Source organism: Artemia franciscana, chromosome 19 (genome assembly GCF_032884065.1).
Source record: "Artemia franciscana chromosome 19, ASM3288406v1, whole genome shotgun sequence".
In the NCBI taxonomy this organism is placed as follows: Eukaryota; Metazoa; Arthropoda; class Branchiopoda; order Anostraca; family Artemiidae; genus Artemia; species Artemia franciscana.
In genome coordinates, this window is record NC_088881.1 from 19,560,545 (window position 1) to 19,572,698 (window position 12,154).

At 37.3% G+C, this 12,154-nt stretch overlaps 2 protein-coding genes across 3 annotated transcripts in view; one reads left to right on the plus strand and one right to left on the minus strand.

Annotated features, from left to right (window-relative positions):
• LOC136039384 (putative GPI-anchor transamidase) overlaps positions 1 to 379 on the minus strand; it is a 59,962-nt gene extending 59,583 nt beyond the window's left edge. Inside the window, exon 1 of one of the 2 annotated variants that reach the window (XM_065723061.1) lies at positions 296 to 378. In XM_065723061.1, the coding sequence (XP_065579133.1) occupies positions 296 to 310 (15 nt within the window). In that variant the 5' untranslated portion in view covers positions 311 to 378. Of the gene's footprint in view, positions 1 to 295 lie in introns of both variants that reach the window. The other variant, XM_065723060.1, reaches the window with a different exon arrangement.
• A 5,587-nt stretch (positions 380 to 5,966) lies between these two features.
• LOC136039385 (uncharacterized) overlaps positions 5,967 to 12,154 on the plus strand; it is a 180,105-nt gene continuing 173,917 nt past the window's right edge. The window contains exon 1 of the mRNA XM_065723066.1: positions 5,967 to 6,054. The gene's annotated coding sequence lies outside the window, so the exon portion shown is untranslated. The remainder of the gene's footprint in view (positions 6,055 to 12,154) is intronic.

Sequence of the window (12,154 nt, forward strand, 5' to 3'; positions counted from 1 at the left end):
TTACTGGACATCAAGTCAAATGGTAGTCAATGGAATAAGAATCTGATGAAGAATAAAAGTGGCGTATCTTAAATAAGGATTTTATTGTTTCCTTTTTGTATTCCTAGGGCTATATATCAGACCATTAGGTGGGGGAGGGGGGTATTTACAAGTGAATTGATTATTAGGCTATGTTTGGAAAGAGCTTAAAAAAGGAATTGAGTACTATGGTCATCTTGTCCCTACGTCAGTTACAGAATTCTATGTATATCAAATAAAGATCTAATCCTGTAGATTAAATAGGAATCTTCCTTACCAGTTGTATCAACATAATAAAATGAATATGCCTAGAGCTGCAAATCCTGCGTTCCTTTACTGGTCCGATTAGTAATCGTGAATTGCCGGATTGTGAACCAAAAAGTAAGCCGGAGCCTTTGAAAAATAAGCCGGACAATTTTTTGCCAAAAATCTAACTTTACCTTTAAAGGTGTCCAAGTTTTGACGGTGGTTTTATAAAGCATTTTTCTGTGCTCACACAAACAGTTTGTGGTTCGATTGTGACTCGAAAAGAGCGTTTCCGCAGCCCAGAAGTGTGTTTCCGCGACCAACAAGATTTTCATGGTTTGCTTTATGGTTCAAATTCAACAAACAACTGCCAAGGTGATAGCTAGAAGATAGCTTCTTAATCTTAAGATCAAAGGAAATGATGTTTATTTTCAAAATGTTCCAAGTCATAAAGGCATCAAATATTATGATATGGCTGATTTTCTAGCAGCAAAGGCTTCCATGTTAATTCCTAGTCCTTCCTCTAACCTCAAATCACGAGATATTATCAGGCAAAGATCCAATGTTAATCACAGTAATTTAATTTTATCTCCATTTCATACAAGATTAAATACGGTGCTATATTACCGGCTGAAATCTGGTGCCCTACTTCTAAATAGCTTGTTATTTAATTGGAAGCTACATCATTTTCCTTTATGCCGAGTCTGCTTTTCAGCAGATGAAACAATCCAGCATATATTATTTAATTACCAGGCTCAGAATGAGGAGACTATTGCTCTAAAGCGTTTCTGCTCCTTGGCTAAGACTTATATTTGGCTATTCAAATACTTATACAGCTATCCTGGATTCTAACCTGTCCTGGGATATTGATCGTAAGATATTTAAGGCATCAATTCATCGTAAGATATTTAAGGCATCAATTCATATCTTAAAGAAGAGAAATATTGGTTAGTAACGATTAAAGCTTGAAAAAGTCGGTTTTAAAAGGATGTGATTTATCTATAGTTTTTGATTGTGCAGAAGATAGCAGGAATGAGTAGGAAAGAGGTATTGCTACCGGCCGGTCTAGTGGCCTTAAACTACTGGGGACAAGTAGATCAGGTACTCGCACTTTTTACAATCAATAACAGTGTATTATTGTGCATAATTGCATGTATTCATTGTTTGCTGGCTGGAGGAGAATAGTGCTTCCAGTGGCTAGTTTTTCTGACGAAGAAGTCAAAGAGGTGAAAGGACTTGTTAGTTCATATACCTCCCTACAATTTCTGAAACTGGAGGTGATTGTCGGTTTTGTGGGAAAATTTTGGCACGAAATTCAAATTTAGCAGCAAAACAGGGTCAAAACAATAAAATAAAAAACTTTTTCAAGTATGTGTACACAAAACTGAAGATCGTTTTTGCATGGAATGGTTAAGACGAAAGTCTGGAATTCTGTTTATTGCAATTTAACATGACTTTTATTTATATATTCAGACATTTGATTTTGCCACCCAAAAACAGACAAAACGGTGTTTCCACGAATTTCAACTTGTGGCTCGAGTGAGTGGCACCGAATCGTATTTCCGCGAAAAACATTCAGAAGTTTGTGGCCCACAACTGTGTCACGGAAAAACGCCTATAGAAATAACCACCACTATTCAGGTTCTTTCATTACACATGAAATATTTTGTTCATTATCCACCGTCCAATTCGGTCCTGACTTGAGGAAGTTCGGTTTCAGTTTAGAGATTATTTTGAGGCTGCATTTAAGGCGTTTTCTATGCTCCCACAAACAATTTATGTATTTATTGTGACTCAACAAGAATGTTCCCACGGTCCTTCGCGTGACACAAAGTTGTATTTCCACAACCAACAAAGTTTTCGGGGCTCACTTTATGGCTCAAGTTCGACAAACATCTGGCAAGTTGATTGTCGATTTTGTGGCTTGATTTTGGTGGGAAATTCAAATTGAGCAGCAAAATAACGTCTAATTAATAAAATTATCTCCTTTGTCAAGCATATAGACAGAAAACTGAGGATCTCTTTTGTACAGAATAGTAAGGATGTAAGCCTGGAGCTCTATTTATGGAGATTTTACATAAATTTAGATTTTAATTTCAGACATTTGAATTTACCGCTAAAAAATAGACAAAAACGGAGTTTCCCCGAGTTCCAACTTTTGGCTCGACTATTTGGTACAAAATTGTGTTTCTGCGACGAACGCCCAGAAGTGTATGGCTCACAATTCTGTCACGGAAAAAACACCTCTAGTAGAATTAACAAAACCGCTACCCCATGTGAAACTCTTTCCACAAATTCCCACACTGTTAGTTAGTTCTTTGTTAGTTTGAGCACTATCCGTATATGTGTTGCAATTTCTGTATCCCATATTTTCACTGAGTCAGACCTATTTTTTTTATAATGATACTCTGTGACCAAAGGCGTTTAAATGCTAATATTTTGATTAGTTCAGAGGTTTTTTTTCGTGCAAAAGTTATTGTCTCAAAATTGTACCCCAGCTCTTGGGCTATGTATTGGTTGAACGGAACGAAGCATTACTTAATAACGAGTCGTACGGTTGATATTAACGACCGTAACCCACAGGCAAAAACAAGCAAAAATCATCAGATCATTGGTTTATTATCACATCGATACACAAAAAATGCATCAGATCATCGAGATAATATCATATAGATTCATAAAATTATTGAAATCACTTTGTGTAGAGTCAATGCTTTGGAACAAAATCCTTTTTCCAATACTAAATGTAATGCTAAAACGCACTTAGAGAGTTTTGAAAGATACACAAGGAACACAATCGTACTTTTGTCTTCGTCACAAGCCAATTCCAGGGTCATAATCGGCCATGACAAACCAAAACGCGTCCTTGGAACGGATCTCCAGTGACCTGATTGATGAGCCATATTTTAACGATGTCCAAACATTCCACCACTTCAAACATAGATGAGAAGTATCGTGGGCTAGATTGGGATTGACAGGCGTTATAAATCTCGATATTTTTACTTAAGACAAACTAAGAAATAAATTTTGGTACTGTGCGGCGAGACCAACTCACTCATCGATTTCAAAAGTTACCACTTATCATAAATATATTGACCTTTAGCGCAAGACGGCTGTCCGAAATCTAGCTGCCAGTCGTTGAGTGAGCTTGATCGTTGAGTGAGCTTGATGAATAAGGTACGAAAGGTGCTTGATGACGGGAAAGCTAAAACAAATGTGGCAGTTCGGAAAAACACGCTCCAGGGTGGACTTTTCATTGATTAAGAATATCCGTCTTTCATAGCCCTTTAAGATTGACAAAATGCCTTTAAGATGTCACTGAGTTCTTCTTTTCACCGTCAGCATCAGGTGCATCACTCTGCCACATCGTCTACAGTCAGATGCATTTTCAGCTCCATTTTGCAAATACATGGAACTATTAAGCGAAGTCATTTTGGCCAATGGTACGAATGACGAACATCAGCGGCCAATGACAGACACCCACAATCAAAAATGCGATTAGCATTGGTAAAAGCATTCTATTCCGAATCTTTGACTTTACACAGTTCATCATAGAAAACCCTCTCTCAATGACTGCGTTGCCGATAGGCAAACTCAGCAACGACAATGCCCACTTTGCCAAATTGTAAAAGACTAGCTCTCCAATAGGGTCGGAAAACTAAAGCACATGGACCCAGAACTCAGAGGAGTCTTTTGGAAGTTCTCTGCCACAACGTTTATACTAGCCAACCTCGAGCAGGTTTCTCCACTGGTTTTCCATATCTCCAAATTCCACCACTGGAATCACAATAAGAGGTAGGTCGGCGAATCTGGGTCTAGTCTGAGATAAACATATTGTCGGAGAGCGGATTCTCAATTTCAGAAGAAAATCAATGGCAAGAGGCAAACGTTTCAGAACCAACCTTACACCCGTCTTGAGAAGGTTGTGACAACAAAGCTTTATTTCCTCTTTCATCTCACCTGGAAGACCTGTTTCGCTGGGAAAACAAAGAAACAAATACCTAAAGTATTCCTGATCGACAGGAAGGTAGTAAATCAGAAACTCATGTTTGACGCTAAGGGACACACTAGACGGTCGAAAGATCTTGCGCAGGATGCACATGACCAAATCTTTCAGCTCTTGAAACAGACGAAATCGGTCTGCATTCAAATGTTGAAGAAGTAAATTTTGTGAAATTATACCGCTGAAAATTTGACCAAGAAGGCAGGGCGGTTGTTACTGCTCTCACATTGCATCATGCTGTAGTAAAATAGGGGTGGTTCAGAAGCCCATCTCTATTTTTAAAGAATACTAAAGAAAAGGAATATTTACCAAAAACATGTCTTTTACCCTATGCTTGCAAAATATTACAGTCTATAATCACTATTGTTTTCTTTTCCTAGGCTATACCAAATTTATCTATGGTAGGTTATCATCTAGGCTATCCCTATTTTTACTGATGTAGACCATGACATGGGATGATATAGGCTTATTGGCATGAAATTCTCAAGAAAAATCCTATGTAGGCCTATCCATCTGAAGTTCTGTCTAGGCTTTTTGTTCCTGTAGCTGTAAGTAAATTTTCTCTGTCACTATTTTCTCCATTAGTGGCTCTACATGGGCATAGCATACACTAACGTAGACCAGTGTTAGCAGATTGGCTTGTTTTATGCCAAACTGGCTTATAGCACTGATGATGGGATGTAGTACTCAAATTCCGGGACACAGATCCTGTGGTTTACCACTGCAGGGGGAAATTAGTACATTACGTTGATGATAGTACATAAAACAATTAATATCCCTAACTGCCCCACACCTGTTTTCACTTTTGGATGTATTTTGAGTAAACCCATGACCACTTCGCTTCTTCCTTTGAGCATATTTAAAGTGAAGTGACGCAAAGAAAATCTCAAATATAAATAAATGCATTATCTAAGAATAGGCCTATGCGAAAAGTAAAATGGATATGGGGGTACCCAATGTATTGGGGGCTGTACACATTGCATTAGGGTGTGTACCCAATGGGCTAGATTGTGAACCCAAGCTATTGGGACAGAGATAAAAACCCCAGAGAAATTGCTAGAGTGTGAAAGCTGTTCACATGATGACTGGCATGAACTAAATAGCTAAAGAAGATCTGTAGATGTTAGAGACACGTCTATTATGAGGTTGATTCCTAACGTTATTCTATAGTAGCAAGTAACAGCTAATATACTGTACCTTCAGCTGTAGTTCAACCCCATGATTTAATGGCTAATTCTGACACATCCACGTGCCTTTAGGATTTGGAAACTTCACCGCACTACCGCGTTGATTCAAATTTGGACCATAGAGTAAATATGTATTTTTGAGCTTTCTTGAGCATAGAGGCTCCAACTTCCGTTCGAGAATCGGATTCATCTAAAATGGATTGCCAAAAAATATAACTTATCCCCGAAACAGCAAATCAAGCCAAAAAATAAGCCAGCTTAAAATAAAAACAGCTATGTTCTAAGCCATAAGCCAGCTCCAAAAATTTTCACGCCAGTCACCAACAAAATAAGCTAGTTTAGCGCAAAACAGGCTTATATGACAACACTGCAAATATCAAGCGTTTCTTGACTCTCTTCCACCAGAAAAGAAGGACTACTGACGTCAGTTTTAAGGTGCGTTTTCAGCAGACGATTTTCAGTAGCTGCGGTTACTGCGAGGTAACTCCCAGTGAGCTGACAAGACAAGCATTAGCATCACTTTCAAATTAAATATACGTGAACCTAAGAAAGGATCAGTCATTTTGTTCAAATTTAAGGAACAGTTTAATGCCGATTAGTGTAATTGTTATTTAAAATTCCTTTTGTTTTAAAGCATTTTTGAGAGATTCTAAGCTAACCATGGGCACATTTCTGTCACAAATGATTTTGCTCAAATGAGCTGGTGCAAAACAAATGGAACATATACATTTTCTTTTTTTATTATTTCACGACTAGAATATCATAAAGCTAAGCATTCACGTTGCTTTATTGTATCTTAAGTAAATACAATCCCCGATGGAGTTTTGTTGATACCTGTCTTAAAATTGATTTGTCAAAATAAAATAGGCCTATATCATTTATGGGACACTAGTAAAAATAGCAGCAACTATGACAAGAATTATTTTTGGTAAAATTCTAGTTAATTGACTTCTTGCTATCTCGGAAAGGGTTTAGGTTAGGAAAATGAAACTTTCAGGGATAGATATACAGGCTAAAGTATGTCCCAGGAAGGTATTTTGAAGTACCCACCTCCACTCCTTCTCCCTCTAGAGGGCCTGGAATTTGCCTACATGACAGGTCTATATCTATTGAAATTTTTACAAAACAATATTTTACCTTGATTTTCAGTTACTAGTTGCTTTTTCTCTGTCTTTAGTTCTGAAAATGCAATTCCTGTATTTGAGTAGAATTTTGAGCCATATCAATGTTTTTTTTTTCAAAATTTAGGAAATGTATTTGCATATCTTTAAAACCTTATAAAATGGAATTGAGGAAAGTTATGAAGCTGAAAATAATTTTGTTGTACTTCAATTAAGCAGAAGATCTATTTTGCAAGGTTTCACTTTTATAACACATATTTTTAAAGGTAATCAAAGGTCAGGGCTCTCTATAGGGAGAAGGAGTGGAGGTAGTTGCTTCAAAATACCTTCACGGGACATACTTTAGTCTGTAGATTCATCCCTGAAAGTTTCATTTTCCTAACCTAAACTTGTTCTGAGATAGCAAGAAGTCAATTAACTAGAATTTTACTTATTTTTTCTTTGGTAAAATTCTAGTTAAGTGACTTCTTGTTATCTCAGAAAGGGGTTAGGTTAGGAGAATGAAACTTTCAGGGATGGGTCTACAGGCTAAAGTATGTCCTGGGAAGGTATTTCAAAGTACTTACCTTCACACCTTCTCCCTCTTGGGGGCCCTGACCTTTGATGACCTTTAAAAATATGTGTGTTATAAAAGTGAAACCTTCAAAATAGAATCTTTTGCTTCAATGAAGTACAACAAAATTGTTTTCAGTTTCATAACTTTACTCAATCCCAATTTATAAGCTTTTAAAGATATACAAATACATTTCCTAAATTTTGAAGAAAAACACATTAATATGGCTCAGAATTCTACTCAAATAACAGGAATTGCATCTTCAGAACTAAACAGAGAGAAAAAGCAACTGGTAACTGAAAATTAAGGTAAAATGTTGTTTTGTCAAAATTTCGATAGATACCTGCCATGTAGGCAAATTTCAAGGCCCTCTAGAGGGAGAACGAGTGGAGGTGGGTTCTTTAAAATACCTTCCTGGGATATACTTTAGCCTGTAGACCTATCCCCAAAAGTTTCATTTTCCTAACCTACCCCCTTTCAAGATAGCAAGAAGTCACTTAACTAGAATTTTACCTTTTTTTTCAATATTTACTTTTTTTCGAATAATTGTTGTTCTCTGGTCATATCTGTGTTTCTTGCTAAGTGGTTTGCACTCTGGATTAGAATCCTTTGTCTATGGGGTACAGGTTTAATTCCTGGAATTGCCAGTTTATTTGGTAAGCTCAGCCAGAATTGGCCCAACTTTAAATGGGTACCCAGAGGAATCTAGGGGCAGTAAGCAGGAATTGCATGCCAAAGCATAGGATGGCTGGTCCCTAGCTGCCTATTGCACTTCCTGGCTAAAGGACCACCTGGTCTTTTACTGGCCTACTGACTTAGCCATTAGAACTTTCTTTCAAACCCATTCAATATAAGTAGAAATGAAATAAATGCCAGTAAGATGTTCCTTCCTTTTTTCCTGAATTGTGGATGCATAAACAAGAGTGTGGGTCAAGAGAGATGGCTGTCAAATGTAATGGGGGTGAATGTTTTGCAAGATTTAAAAATTTAGAACAATTACTCAGGTTGAGAACAAAGCACAGAAGTTAAATTTTGTAATTTATTTTTCTTTCTGACTGTTATGCTTATTTAATGTCAAACATTTTAAAGAAAGTCTCCTTTTTTGTTTTGAGTTACCATGGCCCTGGGGCTTTAGTGCAATAAAACCTACTTATGTCCATCCATTTTCTTTAAATAGATACAAGTTTGATGTTTCCTAGCTTCAATAAATTTTAATGCAATTTTGAGACCAGGGATTAAAAAGTAGCTGAAAAACTTGTAAATGACCTCTGATACAAATAAATAATTTGTAAGAAATGTGTATAAATTTAAAGATTAAAAGGAAATCTTGTAGAAAACAAATAAGACAAATGAAAAAATAGAAGTATCCCTTTACAACCATTCAATGAAGTGTCATAAATATAGGCCACCCCTAAGATTGAAATGAACAAAGGTTCAATTTTGAAACTGTTCTCTTTAAACAGACTGAAGGGACAAACCTCCAAGCTTTGACAAATTTAATCTCACTTTTGGGCAATCTCAACTTTCCTTTTCAAATTGAACTTGCTTTGGATTTTTTCCATCCAACTAAAAACAGTAGGGGCATTATCAGGTACAAGTGATCTTCTACTTAGCCTGCATACCCAAGGGGAAAGCATGTAGCTCTGCACTATAATTTACCCCCAACCTGCCTAATGTACAAATATATAGCCCAAATTATATATTTCGAATGTATTCTGCCACCTGTTACTGTTTTTTCCTGTTCTTGTTTTGTCACAGTTGCTTCAATTAACAGGGAACAGGGTTGAGGGATAGATTGGTAGAATCAATGGGAAATATGGAACTTCAGCTGTAGATTTCCATATTAGGAGGGTTGGGGGTAAAGTAGAGCAGGGCTGCATGTAAAATGTGTAAGCTATAATTACTATACAAATTAAAAAAAAAATTCTTTTCTTAACATGTTTTTTTCTCTAGGCCTACAGGTCCTTCCTTTGGTTTATACCACATCAAACATTGCATACCCAGAAAAAATAAGAAGCAACAAGCTATATATACACAAGCACATGTAATTTAAGAATGACTTCTCTAGTTCTTAACTATTGCCCCTCAGTAATATTGACAAGAAATGAGTAACATACAAAATGAAATTTAAATGGCAATCAGGAACTGGATACAAGCTAAAGGGGCAACAAAATCAGGGCTGTATAATTGGAGTTCAAAGATAGGTGGTGATTTTTTAGTGGAATAAACACTTCCCTGGCTAGTTTCAAATTTCATTTATAAGTCATGAAAGGAGATTACTATGAAGCTTGATCATTTTTAAACAACAATAAGCATATAAAGAAGAGAGAATTGCCTAGAGGGTTGTACACCCAACCATGCAGCTTGTCATGACAACTTTAAGCTCCCATTGTAAACCATGCACTAATAGCAACAAATAGCAGCTACATCAGGCGAAAGAACCAGTTATTACAACTTATCTTGAGTATTTGAGCAAGTCAACATGGGATTTATGTTTTATTCTGGTGAGATTAGAAAAAAACATAAACTCTGGCTTAAATTCTATACTTTACTCATTGTCAGATCTTTTGCAACTGCTGAAGAAGCAGTTAAGCATAGGGCTATTTCAAGTTTTGAGGCTCCTTAGGTAGGCTAGTTTGCTTTGAAGAGGCAATTTAGCTCATATCTAATCTCTTCATGGCAATTTTTAAAACCATTTTTTTGCTTCTGTATAATTAGAGCATAACTAAAATTTGAAGGATATTTTTTTTACCAGAAGGATAAAATTAACAGTCTTTGGAATAGACTCTGAATAGTCTACACTAGTCTACCTCTGCCATAGGATTACAGACAGTCTCTGAGTTATGATTTGACAGCCCATAAATCCTCAACTTATCTGTACTAGGCCTACTTCACCTAGGCCTGTTTACAGAGCCTAAAAGGATTCAATCGTCAGAATTCTCCCAATTGGCAATTTAAGGTAGCCTTAAATTGCTACTAAGCAATCCCTAGAATGCTTCCAGGTGGCAATTTAAAGTGACAATATTGCCTGGATATGCCAGACAAAATGGAAGTCTTAAAATTTTTAGATTAAATAATAAGTTTTTCATTGGCTTAGCCTACTTACCTTAAATCACAGCTTGAAGTGAAAAAAGGACTTTCAATCGTGTTGAATAGCTCCTTGTGATGATAGTTGCATACGTGGTTAATTAGATTCTGGTGCATCCCAGTCAAATCTCCACTGTTTGTCACTCCACTCAGCATCCAGACGGTGTTTACATCTGTTGATTCAGCAGAAACAGTATTTTCCTTGAGGTTGATCCAGAGGTTCACAATTCGGTTCGAGAAGAAGCTGCATCTTGCTCCAGTCCTTGCATGAAGTTTGCAGATTCGTTATGGGTGTCATCGTAGTATGTGGGAGGGGTCAATATCCAGGACCTCATTTTCTTGATTAGTAGAAAGGAGTTTGTGTGCCTAGATCATGTCCCCACGTTTCTACCAGTAGACTAAAGAGGGGAAGTTGAGTTACCTCAGCCATTCACTTGTTTTTCATACCAGCAATCAGGCTAGTGGCCTTTTGTTGAATTTGCCCAAGAACTACCTTGTCCTTTTTGAATCAAGGGGTGGCCAGGATGGTCCCCTCCTTCAATCTTGGTCTTACTAGTCCTTTGTAGAGCTTGGTGATTACATGTCTACTTCTGCTGGTAATGCTGCCTAGGGCTCTGCTAGCATTGGCTGAGATCTTCTGTGAGTGGGAGCTGAATTTTAACTGGGAGTATACAACAACTCCAAGGTCTCACTCCTCCTGAACATTCTCCAGTATGTGGTGACTCCGAGAGTTTTCGGTCATAAGGTACTGTTGCTTGGGATTGTTGTGTCCAAAGTGCATGACCTTGCATTTTTCAGTGTTGAATTCCAGCAACCATCTTTTGACCAAGGAGCACATGTGGTTAAGATCAGTTTGGAGGAATTGGAAAGGCAGAAAGAGGGTTGGCAGGACCTATGAGTTTGGAATCGTCTGCATGAAGAGTAATTTTCTAACTGGTGATAAGGGCTAGCTCATTTATGTATATATTGAACAGGGTAGGGCCCTGGACACTGCCCCGGGGGGATCCCACTGGTGACTTTGACTTCATCAGAGAGTGCGTGACTGTTTGGTCCTGTGGTCACTTTTGCTTGCTGTGTTCTTTCCCTAAAAAAATCCTTGATCCAACTGATCACTTGTGGACTAAGAGATAGGGTACAAAGCCTGTGAAGCAGGTAGCGGTGACAAACTTTGTTGAAAGTTTTGGCTAGATCCAGCAGGATTATATCCACTGGTACTCCTTTCTCTAGTAGGTTAGTCACGAGACTCTATATCATTTCTATATTTTAGTAATTTATTTTTAACCAAATGGAGAATTGGCCACCATCTCTAAACTCAGAGCAGGAGTCGGTGAAAACTGACCAAGTTCAAACTTTCTGTAGATGACATGTCAGTATTTTCGTGGTTTTTATTTAACCAAACAAAGATTTTTTGCAGCATCGGAAAAATCATGGAGCTTTGCTTCACGATTTTACTGACTTATTTTTTTACCAAGTGACCAAAACATTGGGGAAGGGGGTCCCCCTTCTCCCCCATATTTAACGGCCCTGTGTAGTAGTAGTAGTAGTAAATATAGCAGTAACAGTAATATTACGAGTAGTGTGTGTATATTGCCTTTTGGTGAGATGATCTTCCCCTTTAAGTATTCTCTGTAAGTTCCAGCTTAGTACCCAAACCAATTCTTGAGATATGTTATTTTGACAATGTGCATGCACATAGTGTCTTTGGCTTTAGTTCAAATTTACCTTAGTGGTGTAAATGAAGTAATGTGGTCGCAGTAGTTGCGGTAGTTGTAGTAGCATTAATTGCATGCAAATATTGCACTTTTGATAATCTCCCTTATTATTTCCTGAATTTTCCAAATTCTCAGTTATTCCTGTTGCACCCTTTTGACAATTTGTATACACACGTATTTTGATTTAGTTCAATAATTCCCTCAACATCCTCTGAAAAAAAAAATCA